This window comes from Chiroxiphia lanceolata, chromosome 5 (assembly GCF_009829145.1).
Source record: "Chiroxiphia lanceolata isolate bChiLan1 chromosome 5, bChiLan1.pri, whole genome shotgun sequence".
Lineage (NCBI taxonomy): Eukaryota > Metazoa > Chordata > Aves > Passeriformes > Pipridae > Chiroxiphia > Chiroxiphia lanceolata.
In genome coordinates, this window is record NC_045641.1 from 23012760 (window position 1) to 23038687 (window position 25928).

The window sequence follows — 25928 nt, forward strand, 5'->3', positions numbered from 1 at the left end:
GCTTCTGCTCCTACAAAAACCTTCCTGTGACTCTGTTGTGCACAAGTGAAGGAATTTTCAATAATGAAATATATATTTGTGGGGTTTTTCTCCTAACAGAATCACACTGAGGTTTTACGTTGACCAATATTTTCATAGTAAAGCCCCTTCCATCTAACAGTCCTCATGGGGTTTAATGAAATACTTTTCTTTATCTGCAGCCTACTTTTCATAGTCCATAAAGATAATTACAAATTGAACATATTTCTCTTTTATATTTAAGGATGGAAATTTTACAGGGTTCAGAGTTAATTGCTAGTTTCTTTGACAAGCCTGGAATTACTTTTAAGTCAGACTATCATGTAACAATTTTAATAACAAAGCTCCTTCTTGTGTCCCTTACCCACCCAAGCCTCTCCTTGAGAAACTGTAGCTCCATTAAAGGAACAGGAAGTTTCTATTAAGTAAAAATCCTTAAGCTGCCATCAATAATCATGCATGCATATATGCAGTAACCTCTCTCTGGGACTTCAAAGCTAATCTTGAAGTTGTACCTTAAATTCTACTCTTAAAAGGAATCTGAAAACAAATCGAGCATCTTAACCCTCATCTGAAAAAGACATGAATCCTGCATTTCTAAGTGATCTTTGACCAAAGACATGCACAGAATAGATGATAGTTGGGAGAAAAAACTGGGAAAATCCTTCTTTAGACCATAAATACCTATCACTAAAGCAACTATATTTCATATATTCACACAGCTTTCTGCAATTCACATAATATTCTTTGGTAATCCATATCATTAACTTGTTACTTCAGTTTTACTATCAGGTTCAAGGGACTTACATCAAAGTAAGTCTCTTCAAAAAAGAAAATAGCTTTCCCGGGAAAAAGCAATATATAAATTATATATGGTTTTATTTAAGGGAAATGAAAATTTTCCAAGCTTCGAATGTTGATTATGTGAAGTTACATACCATCAATGATGAAGACTACCGCATCTTTCCAAAGCATAGGTTTTTGCACAGGTATACCAAAGTAAAATAAGAATAAAAAGAGAAATCAAACTTTTTTTTTTTCACTCATACTGGCATATGAAAGCAGCAGAAAGTAAGTGCTCTGTTTGGAAAAGTAAGGCACATGTCTTGGTGGTGTGCTGGCTACATACAACCTGTGAGAATGGTGCCTTTCGAAAGTTCTCAGGAGACATGTATCATAGTTAACTGAATTAAATGAGAAATAGATAACTGTATCAAAGCCTACATCAGAAAAGAAATTCTGATCTTCATCCCAAAATGGTAAGGTATTTTGTCCTTGAACGGTTAGAATATATGAATCAGCATTAAGTCTCTCATTTCTTGTACTCTGAGGCACAACAGGATGAGGAGCCGTGGCAGCATTGATCAAACATATCTTACAGTTGAGATTATAAAGAAAAAAAAACCAACTAAGAAGAGTCCAGCCTTCTACTTTGAATTCCAAGTTTCATGTAAATGTATCTTGGCTTTCATAAGAGAGTGTAGTATTATGAAGGAATAGTGGCTTTCCATCTAGTTTTTGCTAACTTTAAGCTGTCCATTTAACCTTCCTGCCAGCTGTCATTCCATATGCACTTCTTCCCAGATTTCTAATATTTTGATTGAGCTAAATAACCTCTTCTCATACCCTTTACCACACAAAGGCCCACCCTGTGCAAAGGTCTCATGACTTCATCTGCTGCCAGGGCAGGCTCCTGTGTCACTGAAGAATCAATACTGGCAATGGCTGAGGGATGGCTGCAGTTGTCAAAGCATTCAGATCCTTTTCCTAGGACCATCTTGGGAGTAGACCAAGAGTTTTTTAATGGGCACATTAATTGCTGTGACCTGCTCCTGGTGGTTATCTCTCTCCCAGCGTAGGCAAACATCTATTGATGTGAATGCTGGGTGTCAGGTGAGGACAATAAGCCTGACTGCAATAGGAATAAGCTTCTCAGTCCCCATAAAAATGACACCTAAGGGCAGGCTGTTGCCATCAAATTAACTCTCCAGGGAAAACAAGCTGTCAGTAATGGGCTGAATGATGGATGAATCGTTCTCTGAGGCCACATATAACATAAAGATGATTTCTCAAACATTTCTTTTTCCTTGTATCAAATTGAAGCTCTGCTTTTCACCTATACAATTGTGCCTCAGCCCACATCTCAGATTTGATTTACATCATTATCTTCCTAGTCTCCAGGGTGCCATTTATTTTTCATAATTTACCTTTATCTGCACGATTTTCTTTTCTCAGCATACTCCTCTTATACTGCTGATTCATAGGCTGAGCCCTGTCATCATCAGCAAAGCAAACTCCTTCATATCTAACCTACTTTTTTATTAATTGTCATGCACTTATTTTCTCAAGGCTTGTCATTATTAATTTTGTCATAATTAGATTAAGGGTGAAGGAAGATCTTATCTATGCTGAATGCCAGCTAACTGCAAACTAATACTTTAACGTGACTCAGAGTTTTTTTGAGTAAATAATAGAAATCCTATCAGTATTAATTCTCCCTACTGGTCCTCCTGGCTGCCAGGGCACTGCTGACTCATATCAAACTTGCCGTCAACCAGGACCCCCAGGCATTGCTTTCCAGCATCTCATTCCCCAGTCTGTACCTACATCCGGGGTTGCACCACCCAGGTGCAGAATCCAGCACTTTCCCTTATTGAACTTCATATGGCTGGTGATTGCCCAGCCCTCATTAATTTGTCAAGGTCTCTCTGCAGGACCTTCCTGCCTTTGATGGAGTCAACAACTCCTCCCAGTTTTGTGTCATCTGCAAACTTGCTCAGTGTCCCTTCCAGTCCAGCATCTAAGTTATTTATGAAGATGTTGAAGGGCACAGGGCCTAAGATGGAGCCCTGCAGAGCCCCACTAGTGACAGGTCACCAGCCTGATGTTACCCCATTCACTGTTACCCTCTGTGCTTGACCTGTGAGCCAATTTCTCACCCGCCACATGATGTGTTTATCCATCTGTGTGCTGGACAGTTTGTCCAGAAGGATCCTGTGAGAGACTGTATCAAAAGCTTTATTGAAATCCAAGAAGATTACATCAGCTGGCTTCCCTTGATCAGCTGGGTGAGTTCCCTTGTCATAGAAGGAAATCAGGTTGGATAAGCAGGACTTTCCTCTCATGGAGCCATGCTGGCTGTGACCAATGACTGCGTTGTCTTTCAGGTGTTTTTCAATGCTTCCCAGAATTTCAGGGTTGACTGGGAGTTGATCATTCTTGCAGTCATGGTCCTCCAGCTCTGGACACTGGGACCCTTCTTGGTCGGTCATCTGTTTTGAACACAGCGGCAAAGAAAGCAGGCTTATTGCTTTGTCTCTGTCCCTGTTTCTGAGGTGACCATCCTCATTCTGTAATAAGGTGATGATACTTCTATATTGCCTACTGCCATTAATGTATTTGAAAATACTCTTTTTATCATTCCCCACATTTCTGGCCAGCTTCAACTCCAGCTGAGTTTTGGCCACATGAACGTTCTCCCTAGAGTGGCAAGGAACATCTCTGAATTCTTCCCATGTCACTTGACTTTGCTTCCACTGGCCATACACCTTCCTTTTTGCCTTATCTCCAAGAGAAGGTCCTTGCTTAGCCAAGGCGGCCTTCTGCCTCACCTGCTTGACTTCCAACACTTGGGAATTGCCTGCTCCTGTGCCCTTAGGAGGTGATGTTTGAAAAGGGACCAGTGCTGATGGACCCCAGCAGCTGCAAAAACATTTTCCGAAGGGACCTTACTTACTGATTCCCTGAGCAGCCTGAAGTCTGCTCTCCTTATATCAGGAGTGAGGTTTTGCTGGCACTTTTGTTCCTGTCAACAGAGATTTTAAACTCGATTGCTTTGTGGCCACTGTGGCCAAGATGGACACCAATCTCTATTTCACTCATGAGATCCACTCTGTTGACAAGCAGCAGATCAAGGAGAGCACCTTTCTGAGTCAGCTCCCTTAGGACCTGTTCCGTAAAGTTGTCATCCAGGTTTTTTAGTAATCTTCTGTCCCCTAGTTCCTCAAAGAATAATTTGTCAGTGTCATCGTCCTGTCCTGTCCAGTCTCTAGCAAACTCCCACCATGACATCCACATTATTTGTTTGCCCCTTGATTCTTACTCAGAGGCTCTCAACTGTGCCATTGCCAGCTGTGAGCTCCATATATTCTAATCCTTCTATTACATACAGTGCCACCCCTCCTGCTCTTCAGCCCTGCCTATCCCTCCTGAAGAGCCTGTAACCATCCAACAGGGCACTCCAGTCCCAGGTCTCATCCCACCTGGTTTCACTTATGCCAGTGATGTCACATCTCTGGGACTGGGCCAAAGCTTCGAGCTCCTCATTTGTTCCTTGTGCTGTGTGCACTGGTATAGGTGGGGTACATTGTAGCCAATACCTTATGAAGCAGATTGAAAGATCCCATGAGTGCTCGTTTTCTCAAGTTTTCACACACCATCCCATTGCTCATCACTGACGAGCCTTTTTTTTTGTTCCCTTCCCCTTCCAAGCTAGTTTAAACCTCTGTCAACAAGCCCCACTACCTCCCATGCTGGAAGGAAAGGCAATGAAAGAATGTAACAATAGGAAAAACGGTTCTGTTGGTTTTATTGGTATCTTAATACCCACTTTTATGTTTATGTTGTTTGAGAGGCTACACTGGTGTATGTATGATAATAGGTAGTTCTCATGCAGGCACTGAATACTCCACATTTTTGGCCATATTTTGGACATCTTCCTACATCAAAGAAAGAAGAGGATCATGTATAAATGGAATCAATCCCTTCCTTCAAATTTAATTTGGTATATGGTCATTTGCATTAGCAATTAACTTTTTTCTTATTTCTGTGCATGAGTCACTTAAATCCAAGAGTAGCTCTTGGATACTATTTCTTACCCTATGCGCTGGCTTTGGCTAGGGTATAGTTCATTTTCTTCGCAGTGGCTGGTATGGGGCTGTGTTTTGGATTTGTGCTGAACACAGGGTTGATAATATAGAAATGTTTTTGCTATTGCTGAGCACTGCTTAGACAGAGCCAAGGCCTTTTATGCTTTTCATACTGCCACTGTCAAGGAATTGGGGGCACAGAGGTTGGGAGGAGACACAGCTGAGACAGATGACCCCAACTGACCAAAGGGGTATTCCATACCATATGGTATCATTCTTAGTATAGAAAGTGGTAGGAAGAAGGAAGGGGGGGATGTTTGGAGCAATGGCATTTGTCTTCCTAAGTTACCATTACACATGATGGAGCCCTGCTTTCCTGGAGATGGCTGAACACCTGCCTGCCCATTGGAAAGGGAAGGAAAAATTCCTTGTTTTGTTCTGTTCAGACATGTGGCTTTTGCTTTCCCTGTTAAACCCATGAGTTTTCTAACTTTTACCCTTCCAATTTTCTCCCCGATCCTGCTGGTGGAGGAGTGAGTGAGCAGCTGTGGGATGCTTAGTTTCTGGCTGGGGTTAAACCACAACACCCTAATATTACCTTGGTCTTAGAAACTTATTTGTTGTACGCTATACGTCAGAAAATTGTAATATCTTGTAGATGTACACCAAAAATTTTATGGGTACGCTTTAGAACTGAGCAGAAGAATTTATTTTGATCAGGATTTGCACTAGTATGGCTTTTTTCTTGCCAATTTCTTTCTTTACTTATTTTTTTTTCCAAAGGAAATTACAGCTTGTTTCTCTTTTTTCTCTTTTTTTTCCCTCAGAAGAGTAGGATACTCATCACAGTCATCGTGGAATTTTGGCATGGAGAAAAAAGAACAGAGATCTCTTTAGAGCTGCAAGTATAACATCAGTTTTATTTTCTGGAGTGATTGCAGTCCAGTCAAGCACATGTTCCTTCACGACTAGAGCCTAGGGTGGCGTCTTAAAATAGCACTCAATAAAGTTATTGCATCAAAAAGAATTTAGAGCTGTTTTCTCCAATTAAAATAATTGTGAAATATAGCTCAAACTCATTTCTAAATATTCTCTCTCCGAAAAAAACCTTAAATGTACAGGACTTACATGCCATGCCAGCTTGATTGTTCCCTTTGCACACTAAAACTCTTCCTAACTATAGTCCTTACAAGTCCAAGGCTTTTACCATCCCTTCAGATGTTCCCTCACAAAGACAGTTATTACCAAAGGTCTATACATTTTGGTGAAAACCAGCAGTCCCTGTCTGATCTATTATGCACACTTATATCCTATCCACAGAGGCAGCAGTGTGCCATGCTCAAGAGCAGTGAGTTTTACCATCAAATCCTGGGTTGCATATTGTGCAAGGAGGCAGCACTAGGTGGGGATGCATTCACTATAAATTTAATGTACTGTTACAACCAAATTACCTTTCAGCCTAAGAACACACACTTCTCTTTTGAAAACAATAAAGCTCCTTGGGGTTTTTTAGGTTACAATGGTCATTACAGCCTGAATATCAGTGTCAGCACTCACTTTTTAACAACTATTATTATGATTTATTTGTAATATTGCCAGAATATCGACAGGACTCAAGCTGCATGGAGACTGCATGTTGTACAAACAGAATTTATACAATAATCTCAGATATGGATGCTCATCATAGGCAGTGAGTGACAATCACTCAGAATCTGCTTTGCAGTACTCCCTCTATCCTGTCAGACAAGAATTCTCCATGTCTCCAGAAGAGCAGGACTTTCTGAAGGGAAATCTGGGTCACATCCAGATGTGGAACTGAGGAAGAGAAGGAGGGGAAGAGGAGCACATAAGGTTCCCTATGAGCAGGAGAAGAGAGGAGGGGTTGAGGGAGAGCCTCAAAGGCCAAGGCAGTGTGCAAGTGTGGGTAAGTGGGCAGGGCGGTGGTGTCTCTTCCCTCCCCAAACCCATCACTGCTCTTCTTGTTGCATCACTTAACTTCTCCTTGGAAGTGTCAACAAGCATCTTTCTATAACTGATTCATTTTGTATTGGCTAGAAGTATTACATACCTATGTGTTTTTAGAGATCACTGTGGTGATGATGCCAAGGAAGTTACATAAACAATTCCTGTTTAAAAAAAAAATATATGAAGACTCCTCAACTCTTGCTCTGAGCTACTTTTTTCTCTGTTGTGATAAATGAGCATCTCATAAATTGCTCTGCAATAAACTTCACTTAACTACATTTGGTAGCATTACCCTCTTCGTTTTCCTCACTATGGGGAAAAGAGTTGTAAAAAAACCCTGATATTGAAAGCTTGGAGTTGAGTTACTTCATTTCATTTCGCTCTGGGTTTGGTGATGCGATGCCTGTAAAAGTTACAGCAGGAGTAATTTGACTCCCCCAGCCTCCTTTTCTAGTAGTTACAAATGGCAAGTAGTTGCAGAATGCAGCAGCACCAAAATTAAAAGACAAGAGATAAACAAGCTGCACAAGCACCAAATGTGTCTCGCTTATAAATTTTCTTCTTCCTTCCTCCCCTCCTTCTTCACTCCCTCCTTCCTCTTTCTCCCTTTCTTTTTTTTTCTTTTTTTCCTATTCTTTTCCTCAATTTGCTCTCTTCCTCTTTCTTAATCTCTCCAGGATTTCTATGAACTCTGAAGTACTCTGGAAACTACCATCAAGTCTTTTTCTCTTGTCAGTAGGACCCATCACTTTTTTTACTGCTTTTACCCATATAAGTCATCATTTGCTGGAAGACAACAGAAATCTGGAATGGTCCTTCAACTCATTTTTAACATATGCTTTTTTTTTAAGGAGAAAGTGAAAGAAATGTAGGTTGTTATACACTGCTCACTTGTGCAATTTAAAGCTTTTGCCCATGTCAGTACTTGCCTGTCCTTGTGGTCACAACTTAAAAGTCAGTATTTACATCTAAATTACAAGTAACGGATACACAACACCACGTCCCTGAAGTCAGAACTGGAGACACAAAGAATTTATTAGGACACTGCACTGTGGTAACTGGCAGCAAACAGTGAAGCATGAATGGTGACCCATGTCCCTTTTTACCTGGCAGTATGTAGGGCATAAGAGAGAAAAGCCCACTGATTCAGCACCTAGACAGTGTGCGTTGCAAGACCTTGTAGAACCGAGATGACAGCTAATCGAAAATAACTGCCAACACCCACCAAACCTATACCCATGCTCATATGCCCACCTTTGTAGCAAGAAGAATGACAAAGGATAATATTATTTTTATTATTATCATCAAACATGACGTGGGCCCAAGTTTTACTGACTGCTACACATGAGGAAAACCTAACTTTTTAGCATGTTGACTATCCTACCATATGTCTAGCTATACAGCATATAAACACTAAATTACAGCAATTAGATAAAATAACATCAGTGGTATCCTCATTCAGTATAATAGTTCCTTTTGTGACATGTTAGAGCTTTGTTTTATACAGCAAATGCCTACCTGATTTTGCTACATTTCTCCATTCTGACATTCAGGCTGGGACCATGAAGCTTATTGCAGCCCGTGGTTCCTTGTACCAGTGGGTCACAGATGGTAAGAACCTCTGCTCAGGATTATGACCAGAGAGGATCTACCATAGGATAAATGTTTGGATCAGCGGTTTTGACTCATGTTTTCAGGAATAAATGTACATGCAGTCTCACCTAAGTGAAGTCATACACCATTAGGAAGGCTGTGCTCATATTAAAAGGACTCTCTTGTCATCTAGAGCAGCACAGCCTCAGCTCCTCACATGCCAGGGCTCACACTGTACTGTGCACCCTAGTATTTACACAGCACTTTTGTTCCTGAACTGACATCAGAAAGTATGGGTATATTGTCTCAGTTTTGCAGACAGAAAACTGAAGCAAAGAAAGTAAAAGTACATGCTTGAGTTGATACTGTCTGCCAGGTTCAGTTCCAAGGTCTCACAATTTTCAGTTTCCTATTGAATCATGAAAATCACGAGGACACATAAGGTCTCCAGGTGAATGCTTCTCCTCACCTCTAAGTTTTGCCTAGGTCTTATATGGCACACAAGGGGCTGTACCAGGGACTCCAGGTGACTACAAATGGAGCGTCCACACGCACACTCTGGGTCCTACAGAGGCTGCAAAGGCTCCCTGCATAACTTTGTTACAGTGGGACACTGCCCTATAACATGACTTGGAGCTAACTTTTCCACTCTTGAAAGAGTGTTAGAAAGGTGAACAAGCTCTTGTTCATGCAAAATGTCTTTGAGTAAAATATTACTACCTCTAGCTTACAGATGAGGAACTGAGACAGATCTGTTCAATACCTCTTTGAAAACCGGCACTCACAGGAATAGCTAGAAAAGATCGGACTAACTGCTGCTTCACCAACTCAACTGCTCTTTATACTGACTAATATATGACTTTTTCTTAGTTGCAACTCCCATCCTCTCTGTCCTATCAGCTTCTCTTTCTGTATATTATTTTATTTCTAAATTCCTTTGAGCAAATGTCATGTTCCTGCTCTGTGTTTATACAGTACCTTATGCAATGAAACTCTGGTCACTGACAGATGCACTTAGATGTCGATACATAAATAATATATGATAGCAATTTCCTGATTATACAGCATCTCCATATGACAGTTTAACTGCAGATTTCATTTTTGTTTAAATATCTGACATGTAAAAACCCGTTTAGAGGATTACTCTGTCTATGTATTGAAATAAGTATATTGTGTAATTTAAATGGTTGTATTTCCCATAAACTAGTTATAAATTTCCCAAATGCCTGTAAAATTTCTGAAGTATATCAGTATTGCACCAATGGGCACAATGCTAACTTTAATCACTCAGTGGAAAGCTTATGGACAAGTAGTAAGATAGACTTTTTTCCCCTCATTTTACTTGGATGTAACTTTGTTATTATGATATAAAACCACTACAATAAAATTTGCTCTTTCAAGAAGCAACTTGAAGTATTTTTCACTTAATCAAACATCTACTAGGGAGAATTCATTATGTAATTAATCAAAGTATATAAAATGTTTCTGAAAATGTCTTCAACATTATTTACATCTGGCAGCACTACACTTGCTTAAAAATATCCATACATCCTTAAAAGCAGAGTCTTTCTTTAATGCCTTTTTATTTTCTTAAAATGTTCTTATTTCCCTTTTTCTACACATTAATAACTGGAAGTTATTTGAGGAAGTTTAGAAAGTTTACAAGCAAACACCACACTGCTTTGTACCAAAGAACCTCTTAAATTTTAATGACCTTATGAAAAATTGAATAAGTTAGGGAAACAGTTTGGTGGCTGTCATTGTTGAACCCACAACAAGCACTAGTCAAACACAGAAGATAGCTTCGCACATTTTGCTCTCAGAAAGCACCATGGCAAAAATCAAGCTTCTAGACTGCAGTTGATTAGTTTCTCCACAAAATATTCCTACACTTGAACAGAAAACAATAGGTTTTCAGACACATTTTAATAACTTTTTTTAATCTTATCTTTTTTCTTTTTTTTTTAATCATATTTAAGTATCCGTGACAGAACAAGTCAGAATATTTTCATTCAGTTCACTTCTAGTGGTCTGTCAGAATGTAGCCTTGTAATTGCACAGAATTAAAAAAAAAGAAGGGCATCAAAGTAAAATCTTTCAATTAAGTCTTATCTTCAGACCATAAGCACATGCAACTACAGACTTTCTGGGACTTTCACAGTCATTTATGCAACATAGAAACACTGAAATTACTTCAAGTTTTGGAACAAGCAACAGCAAATCCTCCTCTGGCCTTCTGCCATGCAGTGTGTTTCACAGTTTGACGCTGTTCTGTCACTGCATCTCTCCAGTTTAAGTCATGCATTTATTTCCTGCTCTGGAGTGATAAAAGCTTTCCCGTGTAAGACAGAACACATTATAATTGCCAATTTCAACGGGTTTTAGGAAGTTGCTTTGTAGATTTAAAATCATTAGCAACAGACCTAGTGCTCATCAAGTGAGTTATATCTCCTAAGTCTTATAGAAGCATTAATTAATTATAGGTTTGACTAAGCCTTTAAGGTTTTGACTGTACTGCAAGCAGCGTAATATACTCCACCTCAGCTGAAAGCCTTGGAGATATGGGGCTTTGTGGAAGCTTGGTGACTCACCAGGGAAATGCATTTGTTGTCTCTATCCCATCTAAAGCAGCTGATTTTCTACAAAAAAGAGCACATGCTGTATTTTCTTCCAGGACACTGCAGCTCTTGTTCACTTGGTTGCCATACCTGCCTGTGGTAGAAAACCTCCTGCTATTCCAACAGGGGTGGTGCAAATGCATACATTTCTTACATGGACTAATGATACAGCAACACAGTTCCTTTCTCGGACAGATAAAGCGCACTTTTGTGCCTAACTGGTTCACTTTCTGCAACATAAAAAAACCAGCAACTGGTCCAAGACTGAAAGATGTACAGACTTCATGGATGCAGGGTAAGCAGGTGACTGTTCAGAGATGCCCAGAAGACCTAGATAAGCACCAGACTGACCTTCCAGAAGATACAGCAGCATCCTTCAGCAGGTTTCAAAACTACAGGAGACAACAGAAATCCTGGTGTTTTTTACATTGGATAGCAGCTAGATAAAATAATCAAACCAAAAAGCATGGGAATCCCATGTCTCACTCCTATCCCAGAAAAACATAATGCAGCATGGTCCAACAGCTGACCCAAAATTTTAAACCAACTTACAGAACGTATTTTCTGGCCTGACTCCTATTGCCTGTCACAGATAGAGTGGCCCTTCCAGCAATATAGGCTGCCTCTGCAGGCAAATGCCAAATGCACATTTGTGTCCATCTCACCAGAGAGATGCCCTATTGCCGCCACAGTGACAATGATGGGGGGGGCCTGGTGGGGGAAGATGGTGGGAAGCAGCAGCAGAAGAAGGAGACCGGGGATTTGTTGCTCACACACAATGGCAGCTGCTGGTCTAGAGCACCATAGTGAGGGCACAGTGAAGAAAGGAGGGCAAAAATCTAGTCTAGCACCTGGAACCGCTGTGCTGGACCACCTTGTCTCAGCCATTAGACTGGATAGTTAGGTTTTTTCTTTCAAACTTTTCTACTATTCCCATCTGCAGCCTGGGTATGAGCAGCAGTGTTGCCCATCCTCAGCTGCTGTGCTCTGTCAGACTGTGGATCATACAGCTCTCCACATCTGTGGTTCAAACCCCCGTACTTGGAAAAGGTTTAAAATTGTCATCTCCTGTTTCTTGGGCAAATGTTGTTTATTAGATGATGATGATAAGTCTCCAGTATCAATATCTTATAGCTGGTTTAGGCGTAACAAGATCAACAATTCTGAATTCCACAACATTTTTTTGTCAGGTCTAGCCATCTAAACAAGGTGTTTCAGCATAGTTATTCCCAATACATGACCCTGAGAGGCACATCCCAGTTAGCTATCTCTTCACACTTTATTATCCACACTGATCTGTATTTTACCAGCCAAGCTCGCACGTCCAGCACAGGGTATGCTGGTTGCTAACAATCCCAATCTAGGTGCCAAGTGGGACACCTACCACAGCATTTTGAGTTCCGCTGCAAGGTGAAAAAACCTCTGCTTTGATTTACTCACAAAGATACCCTGAGTTGGTTGAATTTCCCATTGCTTTCAAGGGAACAGTAGATTTAAGTTACACACGTTTAGAAAAGCTCTTGCACATCCAAGGAATTATTTAACTAATGAAACAAACATGGATTACAGTTTTATTCAAATGCACCATTTACAATTATGATAGAATGGGTAGATCACATTAGAAAAAGCCGATTAACTGATATTACCTTATTCACCAAAACCAGGACTACATTTTCTGGCTGCTCTATATACATTTTCCTGTATTTCACTTGACTGCGTGTAGCCTGAAACTATCTGTTATGCATCACTGCCTTATTAGCTTTACCTGATTTAGCTGAACCTGTTTTCTTCCATTCACCAGGGCAATAAGAGTATTTTTAATCTGCTCTAAATTCCACTTTCAATTTGTTTTAATATGACGATTCTCCTTTCCTACAATAAACACCCTAATAATTGCTAAAGCTAATCAGATCATTTAAGATGTGCACATATTCCTAATAAACAGGGTATATCTGTTCCTGTTGTCATTTTTCTTAGACCTCTAAGCTATTCAGTCCAACCATGAAGTCCACCACTTCATCATGTCCCCAAGTGCAACATCCACATGTTCATTCGAACACTTCCAGGGACGATGATTCCGCCACTTCCTTGGACAGCCACAGGTTTGACCACACTTTAAGTGAAGACATTTTTCCTAATATCTAACCTAAACCTCCTTTTGCATGAGTACAGCCACTGCTCATGCAAACCTTTAGAAGATTTTGTGTCACGGTCTTATCACCTCACACAAAAAGGTTGGAACTTCCCATACAGACAGTGATTACCACTGCCACATGGAAACATGTTTTATCTTCTGATTCACATGTTACAAATCCCACAGTGGATGGTACAAACCAGAAAAGACTGAAAAGGACTCCATTTAAAGGATAGCTTTACATAATCAATGGGAATTCTTCATGGATGCATTTTTCACTAATGGATTAAAAGAATAATTTCTAGTCTAAGTATTCCTGAATGAATTCTGTGGAATAATGACTTGATCTCTGCTCAAATATATATATACTGTAAATACAGAAATCTCTTTTCTGTCCCTCATCAAGAGATATCAAAAACTAAACCTTTGAAAGTGATTAGACAACAGTACAGAAAATAGAATTCACAGAGAAACAAAATGAGGAATTTATATTTTTAACCTCATGTTTGGGTAGTTCTAATACCTATTATACTGATTTATTTTTTTATTTTTATTTTTTTACCATATAGATAAAGCAGTAAGCAAAATACAAATCTCTTTTTCTTCATCCCAAATGAAGAAGGAGGAAGAAATAGTGAAGAGGAATTGTATCAGATACATAAGAATTACACATTAAAAGGGGTGCAGAAAGCACAAGGAGAACCCTTACAAAGCTGCAGGAGAAATTTTACATGAGTAGACTAAAATGTAACTGCCTGTGTCTTTGGAGAAATGTGTACGTGGTGAGAAAAGAGTTCATGGGGCTGTCAGAGAGGCCAAACCATTTATAGGAGAATGTGAGAGGGATACATGGAAAGGATTAACAAGAAATGGGCAGACAAACCTGAGAATACTCTCAGAATTCAGCCATGCAAAATTTGACACTGAAATACAATTAATTGAGATTTATGTCACTCAGGTGAGAGAGTGAGAGCACTGCCAGTTCTCAAAGATTTTCAAATGGCTAGTATTTGAACTATACTCCTAGCCCTAAAGTCATACAATGCCATGGGAGATTTCAAATACTTTTCTTTAAAGGAGGTTTCTTACCTTGTTCTTGTACAAGTAATCTTATTTAAAATAGTCACATGGTCAACAGCCTCAAAATACCATAATTAAACACAAAATATAGATTTTTAAGTCTCCCTACTTTATATTGTATTTACAACATACAGTCTCCTATTTATATAATTTATATTTATTTCTTTTTCTGTATAGGTTTATGAAATTTTACTACATAGTGCATTTTGAAATGCTGAGTGGTACTTGAGATGCTAAGCAAGCACTCAGTCCTCAGTACCTCAGCTTACAAATCATGAGGAATGACACTTTTATGTTGATTCAGCAGGCAGCTGGCTGGCACAGCCAGGTGCACACTTCTCAGTTTTCTTACTCAGCACAGTTGAAACTGTGCCATGGTACTTACTGACAGGGACCACTAGATCATTGATGCGGTACTCTCCTGTTGCAGGTGCCACAGGATCTTACAAAAAACATAGTACTCCATGATTACAAAAAAATCAGGTTGGCTTTTTGCTCCTATTACTACCACTGGAAAGAGTTCTCAAAATTCCACTGCTGTAATGGCCAGGAACTTTCTTCGAATTTTCAGCTTAAATTTGCACATTGCCAGTTTATAGCCATTTAGGTTTTTGTCAGCACTATCCTAAAACTTAAAACAGATCTTCTGGAACTTTTTCTCCTTGATGCTTATCCAGGATTTATTCATATGCATTTTCACACACATGAGGCAGAAGTAACTACTGTGAACTGTGGATCTACAGTGATACACAAGGGTTTTTAACACAAACGTAAGGTGTGTTAAAAAAAAACCAAACAAACCACCAAACAACAAAACAACAAGTTTTTCTGCAACTTTGCCATATACATAAAATGCAAAGCTAGTGACTGAAACTCAAAGATTACAATGAAAAAGGTAGGCACAGATCACAGAAGACTCACTCCAATCTCTGTGCAGATGATAGGTGGATGGGTTGTGTGGCAAATGCACCATGCAACATGAAATCTCCCAGACACATAACTGGAGTGCTCCAAGAATCTGGCAGAAGGCTCCTGAACCTCCCAGGAAGCCCCAACCTGACAAATTTGTTAGGTATTTGATAGACGTGCCTATCAGAACAAGAGTTACAAAAGGAAATGACAGAAATAACTGGTATACACTTGGAACAAAATGACTTTTCCAAATGGCTAGAAATATATGAAATGTAATTGGTCAGAAGGAGCTAGAGGACAAACTGCCTGGAGTTATACTAGGTCCCTTTTATAAAGCCAGCTATTGCTCTGATCATTAACTATTTAGTCTGAGCAAGAAGATGCTTTTGGTTTTGGGAACTTCTGCTTAAATTATGGAGTTCAGCATCTAAAGCAATTGAAGAATCAAGTATTTTTTTAAAAACTGATTTTAAAGACCTAATTTTTCCTCAAAATATTTGCTTTAGCTTTCAAAAATTTTTCAGTTTCTTCAGCATAAGCTGCCCCTGCAGAACATAACAAATTTATCTTTTCAAGGGATTTGATAGCTTTAAAAGATAGCATTATTTTTCGAAAAATGTATTCTTAAGAATTATGATACAAACCAGTCTAAATCTCAAGAAATTCAGTAAAATCTTCTATTTTCTTTAGGAAAAGTTTAATTTGGCCTGGATAGCTTATTAAAAAAAAAAACAAAAAATCTGTCCTGATCAAAGAACTTATCATGATTCCCAAGGAAATGTTAAATGAGTAGAGAATTCTTTGTCACATTCTGTTAAGGAATTTACAGAAACATATGTCTCCTTTCACTAAAATACATTTTATTTATTCTTATGCAATGTCCTTAATTTTGAAGACAAATCTTTGTAACACAATTTCAACAAAGTAAAAATACTTATCATGTCTCTTATTTTGCCCTTTCAATGTCACCATTTAAACAACTCTTCACTGCTTTACTGTTATTCTGTCTTATCATACAGACATCTAAGGCAGTGAAGACGGATACCTTTTCAAATGCTAACAGCTTTATACTTTGGCCTTCAGGTAATCCAATATTTAGCAGAAATCTTTCGGCAATGAGGATGACAATTCACAGCCAAATTACTAACAGATATACTGTTCCCGAAAACTCTTAATGAAATCTCTCACTAGTCAGATGAGCAGTCCTGATATCTTCATATAGAAATGTAATCTTTGCTGTTTCAATATCACAGAGAAAAATTCCAAGCTAACTACAGTCGCTAAGTTCAGTGAAGCATAAAGGGTAGTAGGAGAAAAACCCATGCTACCTGGTATGTCTAATTGGATACTGTCAAAATCTAGAGAAAGAAACAGTGCTTTTTATATGGCAAGTAACCAAACCAAATCTAGTCTGGTTTTCAGCGGCTGAATTCAAAGGTCGTTTGCAAATGATGTATTCAATAGCCCTGACCTAGACAAAAGTCCAGGTGGAAGATGGCATTTAGTTGGATCACCCACCTGTTAGGCAGAGGCTTGAAGTTCAGGCTGCTCCACTGTCTTTAGATGATCTAGGCAGCTGAGTGCAGTAACAAGCAACCAGCTTGCCCAAATGGTACTCAGCTGCCCAGGACAGCTGATGTAAAATGCTGAGTTGGTGGAAACACATTTGAGCTTCACCCACCTTTGGGAGTTGGATTCTTCAGAAGTGCAGCTTAGAACTCCCTTCTGAAAATAAGTACCTCAGACTTTTAAAGAAATGGGCAAAACCTGCTCTTTCTAGAGCACAACCAGAGAAAAGGCAGTGGATAATAAAATACGTAGATACAGATAATAAAATAGCAAGTAGATAATAAAATACTGAGTAGGAGCAGGCATGAGAACTCATATTTTCTCTCTTGCTTTAATATCCTACCAATTCAGAGTCCTGCCTCCAAAAGCCTGAAGAAGATGCTTAAGGAACAGTGAGAAAAAGGCAAACTTATACGCTGGAAAATTTTCTTGCAAACTCTTTCGGGTTCCATTTCCAGCTCCAAATATTCCTGACACAGATGTGGTTTCTGACTGCTTAGCAGCACCTCAATAGATTTCTTTTGCAAGATCTTGTCCAGTATACTCTGAAAATATTTTTTTAGAAAATTTTTAAAAATTTAAACTAAAATGCTTCATATTAAACCAAAAGCACGAAAAGTTTTCTTATGGAGTCAGGAGATGTAGCTTCAAATCCCTTTAGCCCAGAACAGGCCTTCTCTCTAGACTGTGTTGGTAAAACGCTTCAGTCATTGGGCAACAACATGAGAAGGTGCCACAGCCATCACCTTGTCCTTTGTCCTAAACAGAAGTAGCAGCAGTAGTCAGATTAAGACACCTGATTCTGTCAGCATCTATTTAGGGAAGTCTTACTGACTTAAGGATCAGTGAAGTCATCTGAAAGAACATTTGGGTTCAGGCCCCAATAAAACTTTGGTGGTAAAGAGGCATTGAGATGCACATAATAAGATCAGGTAAGGCACATGCAGAAGAAGAACTACAGCTGCCTGAAAGCTTCTCTGGAAGCCATGAAAGGTATTAGCTGAGACAGGGAATCTTTTGACTAAAATTCTGGATTTGGACACCTAAGTTCCATGGGCATTTTCCTTTCACCGCTGAGCTTTCCTCATCAGATGTAGGACAGTACTTCTGTCATCCACAGGACTTTTACCACAATAGTGATTTCTGAAATTAGCTAACTGAAATAGTAGCTCCTGGGGTCTTCAATTAGTAATGAAAAATACTGATTTTTAGGATAAAACATAGCGACTTATGGTGGATCAAAGAAAACTGAAGTCAAGTATGGGCAAGAAGTAGAAGGCAATGTGAGTTTTTCAGAGGCATGCCTTATCTAGAAAATGACATTTTCACACAGTGCCTGTTTTACTTAAAAAGTCTATTATTTCACCTCTATCAGATAGTGGCACAATATCAGCCAGTGATACAAAATAAGTAAAATAAACCTTGTTTCTAAAATCTCCACTTATTTACACCTGAGCCTCGAGACTGAATTGACCAACATTACTAATTTGTACTCAACAAGCAACCTGCACCATACCTTCCTACAAAAGTACTCTGCTGCCAAAAGTTCCTCAACAACCTGCTGGAGCCAAGTTTCATTTATAGTCCCAGCCTCTTTGAAATATTTGCTATCTTTCATTTAGTGGATTCTGTTTATTTAATACTGTAAGTTCTTTTCTTCCTGTAGATTCATCTTTCCAATACAGAATGCTTGACACGTATTCAAAAAGGTGACTTTTGTCTTTACGGGAAAAGAAGCTTCCTGAATAGCCAAAGGATGTCTCATACAGGAAAGCCACATAAATGGTGCACGAAGCTGTGAGAATCGAGCTGTTAAATAGGAGTGGAGGGCTCCAGAACTGCCACAGACTTCCAGGCCTTACAGGGAATACTGAGAACCACAGCACATTTGAAGAGGAATTGAAATTCTCAGCAAAAGAACAGAATCAGTTCACCCTTAAATTCCTAATTAGAGAACTCATAGTGGGAAGTGGCCACTTAAGTGATGACCACTGAAAATCAATGAAATCACCTTCTCTAAGAAATGGACAAGTGCCTACATTCATAAATTAACATCCTAATTTACAATACAAATTGTAATGATAATAGTTTCAAATTGCCATCTTATTTTTTACATATATTATTTAGTGTCTTGCCAAGAATTCAGATAGAAGAGTGAATTCAAAGGGGAAGTAAGGCCAAATACAGCTGAGAAAACTCTCCTTACAAATTGTATTGATTCAACACTGGAAACTACAGCTTTAACTATTTTAGATATGTCCTACAGACTAGTGTGCTGAGTAAATATTTGGCTCACTTACATTAATTTGAAAAGGTCATTCATTTCTGCACAAGTTTTCATACCTGCCAGTATTTGAACCTAAAATAAATCCATACTTTATATTTAGATTTTGGTATATATAAATCTCTGTGGTATAAAAATGCATAACATATATGTGGTCATAATATAGATGGTTAAAATACAAAATTAATTGGTCCTAAAATTCTTATTTTTTCTTCTAGCTCTTTTGTTTTAGACATTGCAGTAGTAAATTTCTCCTTAGCAGCTATGTATCATCATTCACAGGAATATATAATCTTAAGTGTAAAATGTGCTAAAGCATTAGAAATAATATACAGTTATACTACTATGATGTAATTCAGTTTTGAGTGTGCCAAGTAACTGGCCTACAAAAATAATGTCAAAATAAGACGTTAGTGAAAGAAAGAAGGATCTGATTCCATAGTCCTTTAACAATCTAAGGGCTTACTGAATCTAAACACGTGGACCTGAGAATGAACAAAAAGCATGTTTGGATTTAGGAAGCTAAAGTGGTGCTGTCCTTTAGATTCTCATTGTTATTAGTTGTGACCATCCAGTAAGGAGCGCAGAGAAGTTGCTTTTACGTTGATAGTGAGATGCATGCTGTCTGCTAGCTTGGAAATACAGTCCTAATGCCAGCTGTATAAGAAAAATTAGAATATTTAGGGAAATGTTACTACTTTTGTGCAAATAAAGTCATGGTACAGGGATGCCAGAAACAAACTAAAAACGAGGGAGAGATCTGTTCTAGATAATGACAAATTAAATGGAGACACAACTAATTAAACAATTCAAACATTAATTAGTTGCATTTTGAAAGGCAAAACCCTGGTTGAGGTCAGACAGTGATACCAGTAAGATGAAGACTAGCTAATTTTGGAGACAATTTTTACATTATTTGGAGAAACTACCCATATATTTTGCTAGTACTGAGAGCAGTGAATATTTTTAACTCTTGCCTAAATATTTACACCACTTTGACTCAAATTCAGCCACAATTACAGTGTAACTTGTTAAAACATCTTCCTTTTTCTATTAACATTTTCTTGCCTACACAGATTCACAAATAGTCTACTAACTGAAAAGACTCCAGATATTTTTTCCGTAGGCACAATGAGACAAAAGGCACAAAAACGGCACACCCCATTGACTTTTAGGTTATATGGAACACATTAGTAAGCCAGGGCAGAATTTCAAAGAATATCTCCAGCCTGAAACTTATGCAGGCTGAAGATTATAGCTTCATAAATTTCTCATTTAAAATAATAATGTAAAAAAAACAAGTGAATTGTCCACATAGGGTTTTTTGTTCCCTTTAGTCTTAATAAGAGAAAGAACTTAATAAGAATTCTCTAACTACAGCGGCATTCACAAACAATTGCATAGGATTTCTCACAAGCCCTTACTTGTGACTGAATAGCATCTCACTCCACAAGTAGCTCCATTGAACTTCACTGAATGGCACTCACTGAGAATACTCAGATAATACCCTGTTCCATAAATAATTACATCAGTACTTGATGTAATCAAGTTACTTGGCTTCAGTAACGCTGTGAAGGAAGGTGCTGTTCGTATCTCAGCAGGGATATTAGAATTGAGATCCTGAGCATTTCTTCAGTAAAAGAGAGAATGAACTGTCACTGTCTTGTCATTCCCACAAGCTTTTTGCATCCATCTGCTCTAATCGTTCATTCGTCAGTGAGGCTGACTTGACTGCTTTGTCTTTTCCAAACATGAGACAGATTCTCCCAATGAATCTTCCCAAGGCAGCAGCAAGTCTCCCAAACAGATTCATTAGAAAGGACCACCTATAGAGCTCTGAATGTGGCCAGCTGAGGACTCAACAACATTTTTTGAAACTACAAGCAAACGAGGCCGGGATCTACACGTTGATCAGCCTCACACTAGTAAGTATAGGCTCCACAATGCAAAGGCTCTCCAGCAAAAATCCATTCACAGAGCCTTGGGTTTGATTTGTTCTCTACCAGAAATACTTAATGGTAAGAGCCAAACAGTCCAACCCAGTTCTTCTCTCTCACCAAGCCACTGGAACCATCCACTGGTATGCAATAATTTATTTTGTACTTTCTGGGAAAAAGAACCCAACCACAAAAGGAAATAATATCAGAATTCTAACAAAATATTTGTTTCTATGAGCTAATGCTATCACATTATAGCATATTTAGTTATGGAGAGATACTCAAAGAGGAAGATACTCAAATGAAATCTGATCAAATTTATTTAATAACCTGCACACGGTATTCATGCTTGGGAACAATCATGCTCTTGGACACACTGAGCAGTCTAGCTCATGAATCTTCAGAATGATGCACCATTGAGAACAATTAATCCATCACATCTAGAACAGGGGTCCTCTTCAGGTCAGGTTTGAAAACAATAATGTATCAGTCTAGAGAAACAAAAAGTAGCCGCATTTATACCTCATGTGTGAGTAAAAGACCTTTTCCTACCCTGCCAGATTCTTCTAAATTCATAAATATAACCTACAGATGCACATTACATTATATAAAATCATCTTATTTCTAATAAGATGCTACATGAAATTATTAAAAAAGAGATTTCATTACAAAAGTTACGTTTATGTCTTGCATTGCTTCCAGTGTGATAGGCTTGGAACAGGGAAGTTCTTTCCAATATTGAATTGAGTTGTATCATATTATTTGATATTATATCATATCATGGTATACTTGATCTGTTCTCAAACTCATATAAAACCACCTGCTATATTTTTTCCTTTAGACAGCCTTGGGAATACCTTTGATTTTAGGAAACAGGTTGGCAGTGTAAGAAAGACATTATGAAAACTTTTCAAAAGTTTATGACAGGCCATTCTTTGCTGAACTAGTATAAGAGAATTATATTGGACTAAGTACCCTGTTTTTAGAAATAGGTTAGTTTAAAAGCAACATTAAAATGCTATTAATGCCCTTACAAGGACCACACATTTTAACTGAAGGTCAGTTACAGTCATTGCATTTATAGTTGAACCATTCCACGGTATTTTCTGAAAGGAAGTAAAAATATTTTTCACGTGACAAAATTTTAAAAAGTAGTTTTTGCTAACTAGCAGAACTTGGTACGAAATTGTTTTCACTCCGAGTAACCTAACCCCGATCTTTGTTTATAGAGATGCATGGTTTCAGATGCAGCACCACCTATTGGGTGACAAATGTAGGTTAGTGCCTACTTAATCATCACAGACCTATTGTAAGACTGGTTTTGTACACAAGGATCTGAAGCTCCCAAGTTCCTCATACTGAAATACAAGCAGCCAGCTAGTATTATCTAGTGATCTATTCGATAAAACCTTATAAATTCAAAACAATCATCCAGTAAGATACAAGCCCCACCACTGAAGCTTCTAGTATTTGAGAAAGTACTGAAGAGAGCACTTATAACAGCAACTCACTCATGCCGCTTATAATGTAAAACAGAGCACTGCATGATTTTTAGGATGCATTCCAGTTGCACAGATCTGCATGAGCTGAAAATGAATTTGGTTATGTAAGCAGTCCCACTAAAATCTATATATGAATCCATATTCTCTATGCGTGGTCCCACGTGAATGAACGACTCGTATTTCGCATGGTTTAGAGCAATCACCGACGTTGCCTGTTCTCGGAGAACGAGTATTTTTTTGGAGTGAAATTTTGCACCAGCCCCGGTTCTCTTCGGAACTGCTCATGAGAGAGCCTAAAGTAACATCTCGCATCCCACGTCCCCGGAGAAGCTCGATGTCAGCACTGCTGGGCAGGGATTCTCTCTCTCTCCTGTCACCGGCGCACACCCGCTCCCTCCCCCGCCGGTGCGGGCAGTCTGGCGGGACCGGACCCCAGCGGAGGAGCGGCTCGGCGGGGCGCGCTGGGGCAGCCGGGGCAGGGCGGGCTGGGGAGCCCCCCCAGAGCAGCCCGCCGCCGCCGGGGGTGGCGTGGGGTACCGCGCATCCGCGGAGCCCGGCGGCTGAGGCAAAAGGGGTAGAGGAAACGCTCCCACCCGTGGTGTCGACAGCGTGTTTTCACGATGTTGAACAGCCAGGGACTGCGCCTGCAGCTCTAAGCAAAAGGGATGAGAAGGAGCAAAACCCACCGGAGCCCGAGGAGAAAAGTTGTTCCGAAGCCCAAAGATGAATTCATGCAAAGATCACTCACCCACTCTGAGGATACAGACGAGCTGGATGCAGGCAACCAAGCGCCCGAGAATGAGCATGTCCAAATCGTTCCTCGTCTCCTCCCGACTGCCTGCCTGCCTGTCTGCCTGCCCAGATGCCTCTCAGGCTCCTGCCCGCCCGCTGCCTCCGCGGGCTGCTGCACCTCTCGCCCGCGGGGAGCCGGCTCCGCGCCGCGGCCGCGCCCGGCGGCCGCCCCCACGCCGCGGGCGGGCGGGATCAGCGGCACTGGGAGCTGGCAGGATCGGCGGCACCGGGAGCTGACGGGGCCGCGGCTCCCTCAGCGCATGGCGAGGGCCGCGAGCGGCTGCGGGGGAGCGCGCGGGGCTTGCGGTGTGCCCGGGTGTGCGGGTGTGTGCGCGCGGGTGTCCGCTTGATGTGTCTGTCGCGCGTGTGTGTGTATGTCGTGCGTGTATATCGTGTGTGTGTATGTCGTGTGCGTGTGTGTCTGTGTATCGTGTGTATGTCGTGTGTGTGTGCGCGCGGGGGGGCGGAGACCGCGCTGGGCGGGCGCGCGCGTGTGTGCGCGCGCGCGTGTGTATGTGGGTTGTGGGGGTGTGTGTCGGTGTGTCGATGTACGCGTGTCGGTGTGTCGATGTGTGTCTGTCGGTGTGTCAGTGTGTGCGGATGCGGGTGTATGTGTGCGGCTGTGCGTGCCGATGTGTGTGTGCGGGTGCGGGAGGGGTGTTGTGCGCGGGCTACTGCGACGGCGCGCCCCGAGGGCAGGAGGGTCAGACTCCCCCCGCCCCGTCAACCGGCTGGAGAGAGGGAACAGGGGGCCGGGAGGGGTTCACGCCACCGCGACCAGAGCGCGGCCGGGGGATCGAGAACCCCACCGCAGCTCCGGCGTTGGCGGGGGGGAGAGCGGCTCCGCGCGGGGACAGTCCCCGGGACACTGCCAGCGTCCCCTCGGCGTGGGAAGAAAAGTTTATTTCGAGGCGGAGGCGGGGAGGGGGAGTGTGGAGTTCTTGGGGTCTCGGAGGTCACCGAGGTGCGGGGCTGGTGGTTGCGACCCCGGAGACGCGGAGCCCATCAGCCCCCCGGGGAAGAAGCCCCGTTCGGGATCGATGCCCTCGGAGCGGCTCCCCACCGCGGCGCTGCCGTGGGAACGGGCGCGGGGCATCGGCGGGGCTGCGACCGCAGCCGCCTGGAAGGTGGTGCCGTTCTCTGGCTGCTCCCCGCGCCAGGAAGCGGAGGGGATGCGTGATCCCTGGGAACTGGAGGGTCAGCGGGGGAAGGGGCTGGAGCGGCGGAATATCATTATTTGCCGGAGAAGTGGGTCAGGACGCAGGCACTGGCACCGTTTCTGTGGGAAGTCAAAACAAGACCAGAAAGAAAAGAATGCAAACCCCACCAAAACTAGAAGTGAAAAATGAAGGCAGACAAACACCAGATCCTCCGTGGTGGGAAATGCGGGAGGCGGGGCGGACACTGGGCCAGGGGGATGCAGAGCGACACGACTGGGTCCTGTGCGGAGCCCCGGCCGAGACCCCAACCCTGAGCGCACCGTAATCCAGCGGGAGCGGGCACACTGCCTCCTGGGCTGCACCTGCTTTCCCACGGCCTTCCCGCGCCGAGCCGATCCCTCTTGAGATGCAAACATCCCTGGCAAACACAAGAGGAATTGGGAGCGTAAGATGGCACACAGGGTCCTCAGCTTCATCACAGGCCCGCCGAAGTGCAGCCCAGGAGCCGTGTGAATGGTCTCTGTGTTTGTGATACTGTTCGCATCCGAGGGAAACGGTCTACTCTGCAAGGATGTGATGCGACTTTTAATGTTGGGCAACTTAAGTGTAAAAACGCTTGGTGCTTTATAGGTACCCTGCTCTACCGAGCCTCTCAGTCCTCAGACGCAGGAGCTGCATCTATCAGCTTGTCCTTCAATTTAAACAAAAAACCCCGTCCTGTGTCAATTTTACATTTCAAAGTCCATGTGCTCTACCTGGCTGTTTGGTACATTATGAGGTATCTTGACATGAAGCAAATTGGAAATTCCTGACTGAAGAAAAGTTAGAGGAGGAAGTGCCGAGATGCTCAAGCAGTCGATTGTATTTGGAAAGCAGACTGCCGTTGTGTCTTCTTATGCAAGGCCAGCATCTTTCAGAGTACTACAGAATTTAAATACAATGGAAATTGGTTCGTTAGGAGAAGGATTAACTTTGAGTGACAGTTCTTGTTAAACGGACTTTTGGTATCACAGGAAGAAACAAGTTCCATGTGCTGAGCTCTACCAATAAAAAACTATTTTAGGATTGTCCTAGGAAAAACGTTAAAGATTTTAGTCAGCTGATTTTCATGTTATTGAAAGAGCCTAAGTGCCAGGAAACAACTGTAGTGGTTTCTAAACCCATACACATGCAAACATGCACAAACACACTGATATACATATGCAAGACAAGATACTAATACAAATAGATAATATATTTGAGACAAACTCCAACTCCAATCCCATTTTACAATTGGTTTAGTTTCTCAGTAGGAATAAGAATGATACAATATTGAATAGCAAAATGTATAGGTATTATTATAATATACAGTATAAAGCCAGTGCTTGAAGGACTGCAGTAATGTGTGCTTGGCTTTCTCTCAAGCTGGTAGGTAGACATAACTCAGTTGTGTTGCTTCTAAGTACGCGTGAATTTGCAGCAACTTCCATATTCCTCCTCCATCCTTGTTGGGACCA

General features: G+C 41.1%; 1 protein-coding gene across 5 annotated transcripts in view; it reads right to left on the minus strand.

Annotated features, from left to right (window-relative positions):
• Positions 1 to 23453, minus strand: part of PTPRZ1 (protein tyrosine phosphatase receptor type Z1) — a 132999-nt gene extending 109546 nt beyond the window's left edge. For 4 of the 5 annotated variants that reach the window (XM_032687425.1, XM_032687422.1, XM_032687423.1 and 1 more), the window contains exon 1: positions 23229 to 23453. In XM_032687425.1, coding sequence (XP_032543316.1) covers positions 23229 to 23286 — 58 coding nt within the window. In that variant the 5' untranslated portion in view covers positions 23287 to 23453. The remainder of the gene's footprint in view (positions 1 to 23228) is intronic. The other variant, XM_032687426.1, reaches the window with a different exon arrangement.
• Between the last annotated feature and the right edge of the window lie 2475 nt (positions 23454 to 25928).